The sequence below is a fragment of the Corythoichthys intestinalis genome, chromosome 21, assembly GCF_030265065.1.
Source record: "Corythoichthys intestinalis isolate RoL2023-P3 chromosome 21, ASM3026506v1, whole genome shotgun sequence".
Lineage (NCBI taxonomy): Eukaryota > Metazoa > Chordata > Actinopteri > Syngnathiformes > Syngnathidae > Corythoichthys > Corythoichthys intestinalis.
Genome location: NC_080415.1, coordinates 16,462,619 through 16,476,238, shown reverse-complemented (window position 1 = coordinate 16,476,238; position 13,620 = coordinate 16,462,619). Strand labels below are relative to the sequence as shown.

General features: G+C 40.5%; 1 protein-coding gene across 1 annotated transcript in view; it reads right to left on the bottom strand.

Moving 5' to 3' along the window:
- The window catches only part of si:ch211-183d21.1 (uncharacterized), a 32,185-nt gene extending 19,279 nt beyond the window's left edge, over nt 1-12,906 (bottom strand). The window contains exons 1-3 of the mRNA XM_057826491.1: nt 12,739-12,906; nt 4,212-4,745; nt 809-1,101 (exon numbers count right to left, since the gene is read on the bottom strand). Coding sequence (XP_057682474.1) covers nt 809-1,101; nt 4,212-4,729 — 811 coding nt within the window. The 5' untranslated portion in view covers nt 4,730-4,745; nt 12,739-12,906. The remainder of the gene's footprint in view (nt 1-808; nt 1,102-4,211; nt 4,746-12,738) is intronic.
- Nucleotides 12,907-13,620: the final 714 nt, after the last annotated feature.

Genomic DNA, 13,620 nt, shown 5'->3' with positions numbered 1-13,620 from the left:
TACAAAAAATTCAACTTATATCTTTGTTCTGTGATCGTCGCCATGTTGTAACCATATACAGTAGCGTAAGTTTACATTCATATGATCAGGTCATTTTCGGCTAACTGCCCGTTTTTTGGCAAAAAAAAGTAATTTAGACATTTTTGTGTCCATACAACAAAAAAAAAAACCTGTTACGTGTTATATTTGATGTAACATTGGAATCTAAAAACGACGAGGGCCAGATAGCCGGCAAGACATGCCATGTTGAGGCAATAGTAAGATCGGAATTCAAACTGAATAAGTTGTGAATAAGTTGTGATTGTATGTAGAAAATGCAAATTTTGTTTTGTTGAGTAAAACTGCATGCTTTCCTCAAGTATGAAGTTTCTGATTTGAAATATTTAGTGATTTATTAGCTGTTGAAAACTTGCACTCAATAAAAAAAAAAAGAAGTTGCTATTTTGGCCAAAAACTTATATGATATGTTAAATATTGCTTTTGATCCTGAAAATATAGGGGATTATCTCTGCATTTGGTGATTTTTGTGCATCTAGCGTAAAATTTGAGAATTTTATAGCCATTTTAAGTTTTCTTATATTTGTATAAAAATAATTAATCGGGATTTTATTAGTGAACGACTTTGAATTTTTTGATGTCGCTGCTCATATATGCCTAAGGGAGGTGCCTATTCTGTTTTTAGGTCATTAGGGACTTTGGTTTTGAAAATGTTTGAATTTTAAGCTTTTGAAAATAGGCCTCCTATGGCTCGGCTCGAGCCCCGTCAACTGATAGTGAAGTCTATGATTACAGATTCATCAGTACTTACCTTTCATATATTTCTTGTCTACAGTGACAGAAATGAGTCCGTTCCTGGCGATGTTGGCGTACACATTCAAACTAACGCTGACTCTGTCCGTTCTCCCGTTCAACACCACCAACACGAGGGGGCTGGTCTCCGACGCCGTCAGTTCCACAAAGCCATCCACCTGACCTCCTCCCAGTTTCAGTTCGGTGATGACGGGCAGACTTGGAGGAGCGGCCGGCGGTGTACAGTTGTTCCTCTGGCCAGGGGAGGGAGAGGACCCCTGGAAGCCCCAACGATCTTCAGACAACAAACACCTACATACAGCGGGGCAAATAAGTATTTAGTCAACCACTAATTGTGCAAGTTCTCCTACTTAAAAAGATTAGAGAGGCCTGTAATTGTCAACATGGGTAAACCTCAACAATGAGAGACAGAATGTGGGAAAAAAAAACAGAAAATCACATTGTTTGATTTTTAATGAATTTATTTCCAAATTACAGTGGAAAATAAGTATTTGGTCACCTACAAACAAGCAAGATTTCTGGCTGTCAAAGAGGTCTTACCTCTTCTAACGAGGTCTAACGAGGCTCCACTCGTTACCTGTATTAATGGCACCTGTTTTAACTCATTATCAGTAGAAAAGACACCTGTCCACGACCTCAGTCAGTCACACTCCAAACTCCACTATGGCCAAGACCAAAGAGCTTTCGAAGGACACCAGAGACAAAATTGTAGACCTGAACCAGGCTGGGAAGACTGAATCTGCAATAGGTAAAACGCTTGTTGTAAAGAAATCAACTGTGGGAGCAATTATTAGAAAATGGAAGACATACAAGACCACTGATAATTTCCCTCAATCTGGGGCTCCATGCAAGATCTCACCCCGTGGTGTCAAAATGATAACAAGAACGGTGAGCCAAAATCCCAGAACCACACGGGTGGGCTGGGACCACAGTAACAAAGGCTACTATCAGTAACACAATGTGCCGCCAGGGACTAAAATCCTGCACTGCCAGACGTATCCTCCTGCTGAAGAAAGTACACGTCCAGGCCCGTCTGCAGTTCACTAGAGAGCATTTGGATGATCCAGAAGAGGACTGGGAGAATGCGTTAAGGTCAGATGAAACCAAAATAGAACTTGTTGGTAGAAACACAGGTTCTCGTGTTTGGAGGAGAAAGAATACTAAATGAAATCCGAAGAACACCATACCCACTGTGAAGCATGGGGGTGTAAACATCATGCTTTGGGGCTGTTTTTCTGCAAAGGGACCAGTACGACTGATCTGTGTAAAGGAATGAATGAATGGGGCCTTGTATCGAGAGATTTTGAGTGAAAATCTCCTTCGATCAGTAAAAGCATTGAAGATGAGACGTGGCTGGGTCTTTCAGCATGACAATGATCCCAAAGACACAGCCAGGGCAACAAAGGAGTGGCTTCGTAAAAAGCATTTCAAGGTCCTGGAGTGGCCTAGCCAGTCTCCAGATCTCAACCCCATAGAAAATCTGTGGAGGGAGTTGAAAGTCCGTGTTGCCCAACGACAGCCCCAAAACATCACTGCTCTAGAGGAGATCTGCATGGAGGAATGGGCCAAAATACCAGCAACAGTGTGTGAAAAGCTTGTGAGGAGTTACAGAAAACGTTTGACCTCTGTTATTGCCAACAAAGGGTACATAACAAAGTATTGAGATGCAAATAAATTCTTTAAAAATCAAACAATGTGATTTTCTGTTTTTTTTTTTTTCACATTCCGTCTCTCATGTTTGAGGTTTACCCATGTTGACAATTACAGGCCTCTCTAATATTTTCAAGTGGGAGAACTTGCACAATTAGTGGTTGACTAAATACTTATTTGCCCCACTGTAAATGGTTAGAGCAGGGGTGGGCAAACCGGTCCTCGAGGGCCGCAGTGGGTCCTGGTCTTTGTTAAAACCGATCCAGCAAAGGCAGTTTAACCAATGAGGTTTCAGCAGAAACAAGAAGCACCTGACTGCAATCAACTGATTGGACTTGTAAAGCACCAGATTGGTGAAAAGGTGTCCTCTTAATGGGTTTGAACAAAAACCCGCACCCACTGCGGCCCTTTGTGGAATAGTTTGCCCACCCCTGGGTTAGAGGAATACTCTTCATTTTTGTCCACTTGGCATTGCCACCGTAACATTTTTTACTGTAGTATCTTGGACAAAGTGCATTCATCATTGACCACTCACCTGTGAAAGGATTACAATTTGTTCTATCTAGTGGTGGTTATTAGAGATGTCCCGATCGGGTCCGATCACAACATTTTCAAAGTATCGTAATCGGCCCAAAAATAACGGACATGCCTTTTTAAAAAAATAAAAAAAAAAAAATAATAATAAATATATATATATATATATATATTTTTTTTTTAATTAAATCGTTTTCTAATTGTATCTAACGTTACAGACATAATATGTTACACTCATCCAGAGTCTTTAGTTTAGGCTTAAGGTAGGGCCATCAAATTTATCCCGTTAACGGCGGTAATTAATTTTTTTACTAATTTATCACGTTAGAATATTTAACGCAATTAACGTATGCGCTGGACAACCCACTCACGCATTGTCGCGTTCAATCTGTAATGGCGCCATTTTACCTATATATAGCGCTAAAAGGCAGCGTAAAATGAGTAGAGTGAATTTTGGCAGCCTTTGGAGCATTTTTTTAATTGGCTAAAGCCTTACAATCCCTCTCCCTACGATTAGAAATATCGTGGGAAGCAATGTGGGGAAGAAAGGTAGTAATTGATCTTTTTCTTAACACCCTATGTTATTTCCCAACGCAGAGAAGATATATCAATTGGTACCACTACGCACAGTCATGGGTGCACTTCCCATCATGCATTTGGGCACAACAGTTAAATGGCTACAGTATCATTTACTGAAAGCTCAACAAATACACTAGATGGCAATATCTAGTCACAATATACAAAGTCACATTTATCCTTTAAGAATTACAAGTCTTTCTATCTGTGGATCCCTCTCACAGAAAGAATGTTAATAATGTAAATGCCATCTTGAGGATTTATTGTCATAATAAACAAATACAGTACTTATGTACTGTATGTTGAATGTATATATTCGTCCGAGTTTTATTCATTTTTTTTCTTAATGCATTGCCAAAATGTATATGATCTGGAAAAATTATCGGGAATGATTGGAATTGAATCGGGAGCAAAAAAAAAGCAATCGGATCGGGAAATATCGGGTTCGGCAGATACTCAAACTAAAACGATCGGGATTGGATCGGGAGCAAAAAAACATGATCGGAACAACCCTAGTGGTTATATTAGTGTAGTAACACTCTCAGGGATGCTCCTCTTAATGGTACACAACATACAATTGTACGACCAAATTGTGTGTGTTACAACAGTATATTTCAAAACAAATCTATTCTTTCTATTACCTCTCGATGGACTCGTCGCCCACCAAGAACCCGTTATCCTCAAGAAAAGCGGGCTCCCCCGGGGTGAGAATCTCTGCCAGGGCTTTGGCGGCACCTAGCTTGGCCGTAGTATAAACAATGGCGTCCACCAAACCCATGGCGGTTACATTCATCTTCTCGGCGTAGCGTGCAGCTGACGAGTGATAGAGCACGACAGCGTCAGGACCGTTCTGGACCGTATTAGGAGGCAGGAGTATAGCAGGTTTAGGCAGCAAGTCCACTGAACCCACTAGGAAGAAGCCCCTGTCATCAGTGCTGTGGCCCTTAAGGTCCAGCACTTTGTAGGCCGTGTTTCCATTCCCGTTATAGAAAACAAGCGTGTATCCGTCTAACGAGGACCGCTGTCCGCTAGTGTGGTACAACTCCACAAACTCGTTGGTGTCCAGTTTCGGGTTGTCGGCGTTGATCTCACTGATAATGAGGCAGGGCTCGCCACGAACCGGTGCCAACAGGAACAGGCAGAGTAAAATGAACATCATCCTCTTGCCAAAACTTCTGCAAAAAAAATATAAAGCACAAAAAAGAGTAAGACAAGTCAATTTTTTACTCATTTACTTCCATTGACAGTGATAGAGGTGCAATCTATTTGAACTGGGAAAGCAAATGTTCACGTTTCAGTGCCGGCCTGCCAGCAGACCCAGGTTAGATGAACCAACAAAGTGACTAGATGCAGTGGTATGAAAAAGTATGTGAACCTTTTGGACTTTCTCACATTGCTGCATAAAATCACCATCAAATGTGATCTGATCTTTGTCAAAATCATACAGATGAAAAAAAGTGTCTGTTTTAACTAAAACCACACAAACATTTATAGGTTTTCATATTTTAATGAGGATAGTATCAAACAATGACAGAAGGGGGAAAATAAGTAAGTGAACCATCATATTAAATATTTTGACGGCCTCAGGTTTTCCTGCAAAACATCCTGATAAACTTTTAAATTCATTCTTCCGTTAATGATTGCAAGTTCTCCAGGCCCTGAGGCAGCAAACCCTCCACCATGCTTCACAGTGGGGATGAGGTGTTGATGTTGATGAGCTATTCCATATTTCCTCTACACATGACGTTGTGTGTTACTCCCAAAAAAATTCAACTTCGGCTTATTCAGTCCATCAAATATTTTGCCAAAACTTCTGTGCAGTGTCCGAGTGCCTTTTTGTGAAAATTAAATGAGCAACAATGTTTTTTTTTTTTAGACAGCAGTGGCTCCCTCCGTGGAGTCCTCCCATGAACACCATTCTTGGCCATAGTTTTACATATAGCGGATGTGTGCACAGAGATATTGGACTGTGCCAGTGATTTCTGTAAGTCTTCAGCAGACACTTTTTTACCTCTATGAGTATTCTGCGCTGAACTCTTGGCATCATCTTTGGTGGACGGCCACTCATTGGGAGAGGAGCAACAGTGCCAAACTCTTCATTTGTAGGCAACTTCTCTGACTGTCAATTGATGAACATCCAGACTTTTAGAGATGGTTCACTATCCTTTCCCAGCTTTATACAAATCAACAATCCTCGCAGGTCTTCATACAGCTCTTTTGACCGAGCCATGATGCGTATCAGACAATGCTTCTCATCAAGACAATTCTTACCAGGTGTGTATTTTATAGTGTGTAAGGCAGCTGTAAAACAGTCATCAGTTATTGGGCACACACCTGAGTTAAATTGTTTAGTAAACATTGGTTTCAATTGTTCTTTAAGTCTCCTTAGGCAGAGGGTTCACCTACTTATTTTCCCCCTTCTGTCATTGTTTGCATCCTATCCTCATTAAAAAAGGGAAAAACTATAAATGTTTGGGTGGTTTTACAGTAGTTAAAGCAGACAGTTTTTTTTTCATCTGTGCGATTTTGACAAAGATCAAATCACATTTGATGGTGATTTTATGCAGAAATGTGAGAAATTCCAAAAGGTTGAGATACTTTTTCATACCACTGTATTTAGTTACCTGATCTTGTCATGAATTTGATTTCCTCTGCAAATACATTTGAAGCAGAAATGATTACATTCCGAGGAATACTTTGCATCTGTGCTATGAGTGTTATTAGTGCTGTGACGAGGTGCGCCAAGCCTTCGAAGCGTGTGTCGAGTAATGAAGGGACGTTTCCGCGAAGTGTGTGCCGAGGCTCGATTCATTTAGAGGAGGTTCCGAAAACGATGTCCGAAATCAGAAATCAACTCAAGTGGTTGAGGCTTGAGAAACAACTGACTGTGATCCAACACTTAACCAGTAGGGGGTACAATGCTCACATGAAGGTTTGAGAAATGAACCCTTTCTGGAACCAATTGGCTCAAGTGGTTCAATGCCTCATTCCAATTTGTTATATAATACTACGCATTATTTTTAAGTAATCTTAGAATTGACCCAGATTCTACAAAATGAACTGAACACATTTTCGAAAATTTCGAAGTGTACCATCACGGTTGATCGCTGCCAGCAACTCACATCATCTTTCCGGACTTTTGTATCTTTTCAGTATTTTGAAAACCTACCTCTTTTGGACTGCTTAGTGAATATGTTTAGCACAACCAATGGTGATTTTTTTGGCATATACTTTATATTGGTAAAAGTGAAATAGTAAAGCAATGAAAACTGCAATCAGCTAATGACACACATCGATAAACAACAGGAAAAGAATGTTTGCTTTCGCCGACACAGGTCCGGATATAGCCAAGTTCCTGGATGGCCGCGCCCGGTCATATTGTACTTAATTTATCAGAGACCCTTAAATTGAATCAAAGCACAGCAGACTTTGTAATGTCAACAAATATTGTATTGTTGTCCTATGAAATTATGTTTACTGTATTGTTATGAAATTGGTTCTTGGCTGGATTCTGAAATTGACTAGTGAACAGTCTCTTGTTAGTCCAGCGCCCTGACAACTAGTACTGACCTGTCTATATGTGCCCTGTGATCGGCGGGCGATCAATCCAGGGTGTACGCCAACTGTCACCCTGATATGGATTATAAAGGAACCAACAGGCGGCTACCAAAATTTTACACTATGATAGTGTCTGTGTTAACTCTATGGCTGACGTTGACTGCACTAAACGACCAATTCATTTGGACTGGGCGGGAGTTCATTCGCCCCTCACAGTCAAAATGAATTGGACATGTTGTGCCGTCAGTGGCACTCAAACGTCTTCTGAATGTAAATGAATTGGATGTGTATTGTTGTCAATGGCAAGGTATGAGTTAAGAAAAACACTCACTTGTTTTCAATAAGGGCGCGCATGCTCTTTGGACGGGTGATGTTTTTTGTTTGTTTGTTTGTTTTCCCACAAAAATTATATTTGATTTCAGTCAAAATTTGATCACTTGACAGTGCATAAAAAGGAATCAAAACGATTCCCAAAGTTGGTTAAAAAAAACTATCAGCATTGTAATGTGGTCCCAAACAACTAATGTTTGACATGGTTATCTCAACACGGCAAAAGATAAAATGATTACTAATGCTTTAGTATTAAGGGACAGGTGGTGTTTCAAATGTTGTTCTGGTCTGAATTTGACAATTTTTAGGTCATCTTTTTGGCCAAATGTGGTAATGTAATAGGTTATAGTACAGTAAATAATAACAGTTCATAGAGATCAGGTTGTGCTGGAAAAAAAATAATAAAATATATATATATATATTTTTTTTAAATCAAACATTTTAAGCAATTACTCACAATGTTACTCATTACGTGAGTGTTCTTTTTAACTAATCCTTTTTTTAAATTGCATGTTTTTAAACTGCATGTTCACTTTTTACTGGGGACGGGACATTAATAACACCAAACAGATTATTGAATTGGGATCGGGGGGGTGCGACAAGACACCGGTTGTCAGCTAGGTGGGATTCTTAGGGGGTAAGGAGCATTGTCAGCCACAAAGTGCAAGCCACCTCCATATTAAAACGTGTGCCATTATCCCAGTATGTGACATAACACAAAACACAATGTTTACTCAGTTCCTCGTAAGTCCAATGGTCCCACAGTTGTCGCACACTTGTCTCGGACAATCTCGGGGTGAACGGAAACTTTCTGAAACCTAAAAAGGCACACACGCCTCTTCCTGGTGTAGCTACAAAAGCCTGCAGCCGTTTGGCTGGCGTGATGCAAAAGATAAACAAATTTATCTGCAAAATCAACTGAATCTGCAGTCCATCTACAGTGGGAACCTCTTATTACCTCACGATACGATACGATTTGCGATACAAAGTTCACGATAACGATGATCTGACGATACGGCGATACAACGATTATTGATGCATTGGTCAGGAAATCATTCTAGGATATTCTACAAATAAGTAACTAATAAACAGAAAAAGAAGCTTCTGCTGTGAATTGGAATGAGTTTATGACTAGTAGACGTCTATGGCCGTCAGTTACAGCCAATGCCAGGCAATGAGGTAAATTTGGGCCATTTGAGGTCATTTTCCTGTTGAGTTTTAGTTACTTCCTGTTAATTTTGGGGTATTTTATGGGACACTTCCTGTTTAAGTTACAGAACAGGAAGTGACCTGGGAATCACCCAAATGAATAGGCAGTGACTCAAATTCAACAGGAAATGACCTGTAAATGAAAAGCAAGTGACCTGTAAATGCCCCGAAAAATCGGACAGAATGACTGAATGCTCTGGTGTCGAATGAACGAACGTCCCCAGTCTAAAGGGATTGGAGTCGAGCACCATCAATGGCAGCCTTAGAGTTAACTGAGACTTTATCATGGTGGAAGATTTTGGTAGCAACTTGTTGGTTCCATTTTTTTTATTTTTTAAAATTTTTTTAACCATTGACACCTTTTTAAAACGATATCTCGATTCTCGACAGGAGCATATCGATAACCTTTTGGGATAGAATGTATCACGATATATCACCATTTCGATATTTTGTCACACCCCTTGCAAATAAGGTTGCTTAAAAGTTGGTGGGGACAATTTGAGTATCCTGAAAGGTTGGTAGTGTTATGTCCCTACCGTCCCTATGCAAACATATACTAAGCCTGAACGATATATCGTTTAAACATCGCCATCGCGATGTGTGTGTGTGCGATAGTCCCATCGCAAGGACATGCGATAGTTGTTTTTTTTTTTTTTAATCCACATATGCCCTGCTTTCTGCTCTGTGCAGGGCCTCACACCCTCCCTCTCCCAGCTCTTTGAACCTCACAGTCACTGCAGCACTTGCTTATTAAAGTTAACGATGCTGGTATCTTTGATCTTGCCAAAGAAGCGGACATCACAGCGCAGCAGCTGTCAATCATCGTTTAAAGTGCCTGTGACACGAAAAAGCATGTTTATTTCATAATACACGTGGTATTTTATGCCTCTGAATGATATGGGCCGCTTGGATGTGTGTGGAAGCGATCGCTATTTTTATTTAGTTTTTTGAATCCCGCGCCATGAAAATGAGTGACTTCCGGCTTCGGTCTTGCATTGAGGAGGAGGGCGCTGTGACGTGTACGGTAGAAGACGTCCTCTTCACGCTACAGTGTACTGTTGTGTATGAGGACGAAGGATTCAGCTGATTTTGCGGATTAATACGTTTATTTTTCGCATCACGCCAGCCAAACGGCTGCAGAAAAAAATCATTCTGTATGAGGGAGAGGCGTATGCGCCTTTTTGGAGTTTCAAAAGGTTCCCATTCACCGTGGATATTTACTGTGGGACCATTGGACTTACGAGGAAGTGAGTAAACATCTTGTTTTGTATTATGTCAAATACGAATACAGCGATTACAAAGTAAACACTACAAACTGTCTTTAAATGAAGGACTACTTACGTTTGATCATTGATAGGCATGTAAAAAGCTCTCCTAATGCTCATTAGCAGCAGCACGTTAGCTGCACAAGAACTCCAGCCACCCTCCTCCGGGGAACGAACTGTAAATTGCTCTCCGCCGGTGTTGTGCGGGGCGGCTATTTTTCAGCACAACACCGGGTCGTCATGTCAAATAATCCAGGATAGTTATGTGTGATTTTCCGCTTCGAAGACTTTGAAACATCACTCGGTTCGGGTGAGCATGTCGGCTAGCTGTCACGCCTTCTGGTTTGTTTACATTCTCCGAAACCGGGGAAGGGAAATGACATATGTCCGATTTAGGTGTCATAAAATATCGTTCGGGAGGTGCGACAGTAAAGGTGAAGTCGACAGTTTTGACCATTATGGAATTTTGCCATGTCGTCCTGAATAAATGCATTTTTATTATTTCATATTCCATTCAGCACAAGACTGTTATTTGTCATGACCATGCCATTTATTTAGCAATTGGGGAAAATACTTGGATAAAAAGAATATCCTGTAAAAATAGTGAAGTAAAGAGACAGAAACAATGACATTTTTCCGCTCTCTTTGTCTCATTTTCCTCGACGTGAATAGTTCCCCCTCGACGGGCTGACTGGTCCTTCTCAAGCCATTTATATAGCTATTGGGGAAAATACTTGGATAAAAAGAATATCCTGTAAAAATATTGAAGTAAAGAGACAGAAACAATGACATTTTGCCGCTCTCTTCGTCGCGTTTTCCTCATTGTGAATAGTTCCCCCTCGACGGGCTGACTGGTCCTTCTCAAGCCATTTATATAGCTATTGGGGAAAATACTTGGATAAAAAGAATATCCTGTAAAAATATTGAAGTAAAGAGACAGAAACAATGACATTTTGCCGCTCACTTCGTCGCGTTTTCTCCGTTGTGAATAGTTCCCCCTCGACGGGCTGACTGGTCCTTCTCAAGCCATTTTATATAGCTATTGGGGAAAAATACTTGGATAAAAAGAATATCCTATAAAAATATTGGGGTAGAGAGACTGAAACAATGACATTTTGCGGCTCTCTTCATCGTGTTTTCCTCGTTCTGAATAATTCCCCCTCAATGGGCTGAATAGTAAAACCGATGAGCCCAGTCTACCGCTGACGTCATCCACCTGTTGGGGACGCTAAAGCCCTATAATGGTAGGCGTGGCTAACAGGCAGATTAAAAGACTAATTTCTCGTCATCTGTGCTTTGCTAAATTGTTGTATATAGTCGAATCGTCTCAAAATATGATTCTAATTCACATAATAATGCCATTTAAGACTTTTTTTTTTCGTGTCATATGCTCTTTAAATTGTTAAACAGTTTCTGCAAGGAAGCCGCTTTGGAATGAATGTGTGTGTGTGTGGAGACGTTTGAGACATATAATTTAAATGCCAGAAGTGATCATGAGGAGTTTGTAATTTCTACATGTCCACCAAGAGTCACAGCTAAGGTAGATAAACAGAAGTATTTAATAAAGCCAAGCATTTTTCTACTACAGTACTTTATTCTTGTTCAAAAATGATTTGGTTGGACAGTTATGTTTAAAACTGATCATAATTATTACATTTGAAGTGCTTAAACCCATTTATTAATATATATATATATTTTTTAAAATCATACTTTGGGGAAAAAGTGAGAAAAAACATGCTTTATATGTATCTCTTTACAATGCTAAATCTGAATAAATACATTGAGCACACACACAAAAAAAATAAAAATTTGGGGGGCGGGGGGCGCAACTTTGCGGTTTTTCACTTATCTGGTCCCCATTAACCGCGAAAAACGAGGGATCACTGTGCACTGGTCATTGTGAGTCATCCAAAGTCTTTCCAAACAGCTATTCAAGTCATCTCGTGAAAATTTCTTTAAAAAAAAAAAAAAAAAAAAAAAAAAAAAGATTAATTATCGCAATATAATATCGCAAAAAAAATCGCAGCAATAGTTTTTTCCAATATCGTTCAGGCCTAAAACATACACTCTTGTACCTGTATAGTGTTGCTGTATTTATTTACAGGAACGTTGATGCACCTCCGCGACCCTTGTGAGGAATAAGCGGCATGGAAGATGAATGAATGAATGAATGATCTGAAATATTCTTAATCCATGAAGAAGACAAACGTTTGTCAGCAACAGTGCAAGAAAAAAAAAAAGTTTTTTTCTCTTTTAGGGCTTGTTTTTCGCTTGAATAGATGTATCATTTAATATCGTGGATTGATTTCCTGACCCATGTATGGTGCATTGTTGAATCGCCATATTGTGGGATAAACGTTATCGTGAGCTGTGTATCGCAAATCGTATCGGGAAATACTCAGAGGTTCCCGCCGCTACTGTTGAGACAGAACAACAGAAGAAACTGAAGCAAGAAAGCGTTGACGTCAAATGTCTACGAGAGACACTCATCATAACAGCATGAATGAGTCCTCTGTGTGTCTATGTGTGTGTGCACGGAATGGTGACACCGGGCATTGCACATCTTTTGCATGAGTCACGTCATGTTGCGAAACGGAAAGTGAACATGCATGAACAACATCTCGAGTAATGTCGCTAGACCGATTCGGTAAAAGACGACAACACCAGAAGCTCCACAAGTTGCAAATCGTGTATGGGAATGACCAGTGACACGACACTTATTCCGGTCACGGCTCGGCTGCCGCGCATGCATCTTTGCATCCTGAACCACGCACAGTTCTAAAAGGGGGGGAAGCGTTTCACTTACCGGGAGTTCCCGTGGGCTTGGTGTGTGCCGTGGAAGTTCTCCTCCACGTGAATATTGGAGAAAAAGAACGGCGATTTTTTTTTTTTTCTTTTTTGAAAAGTTTGCTGTCTGCCTCTTCCGCCGCTCCCCGCATTCACAAAGCAGCACTTTCTCCCCCGGAGTGGGCGGGCAGTCAGACTGACTGAGGGGGGTGAGGTTGATGATGCTTTTGAACCCCCTCCCCATTGCTACCCTTGCCTCCTCCCTTCATGAGGCACATGACAAAAAAAGTCTAAGGAAGTTTTATGACAGGGGTAGGCAAACTTTTGTGAAGAAGTAACCACTCTTCCTTAATGATAATGGCCTACATATAATCTTTTCCCCTTTCATTTTCAAAGATACTAAAATGTGACTAAAAGCAACACTAGGTAACTTTTCAACCTTTATGTAATATTTTCAAAACATTTGTGACGATATGTCGACTAACAACTAGGGTTGGGAATCTCTGGCATGAAGCCGATTCGATATTGCCTGGCACAGCCAGACTATTCTCCCTGTATTTTTCAAACACTGTGAGAAATAGTCTGGGACCCAGCCCATTAACGGCCTCTCGAGCAAGGTACAAAATCAATCATCCAATCAGATTCGTTTATTTGCGTGACGTGTTCTTAACGAGTAACGTCACTCTTGCGCGCCGAAAGTCGTGTCTACAACAACACAGATGGCGAACAGGAGAGCCGAGAATATGTTCCAATCCGCGGTAAAACCAGTTTTAAATTACCAAAAACACATCGAAAAAAGTAATTGACAACAGTCAACATGGCTCGCGCTAGCCATGTTGAATAAACTTCTCCATTCTCCGCTCACGCTAATTACTTGTCGCTTTAACAACGTCACGTCTGC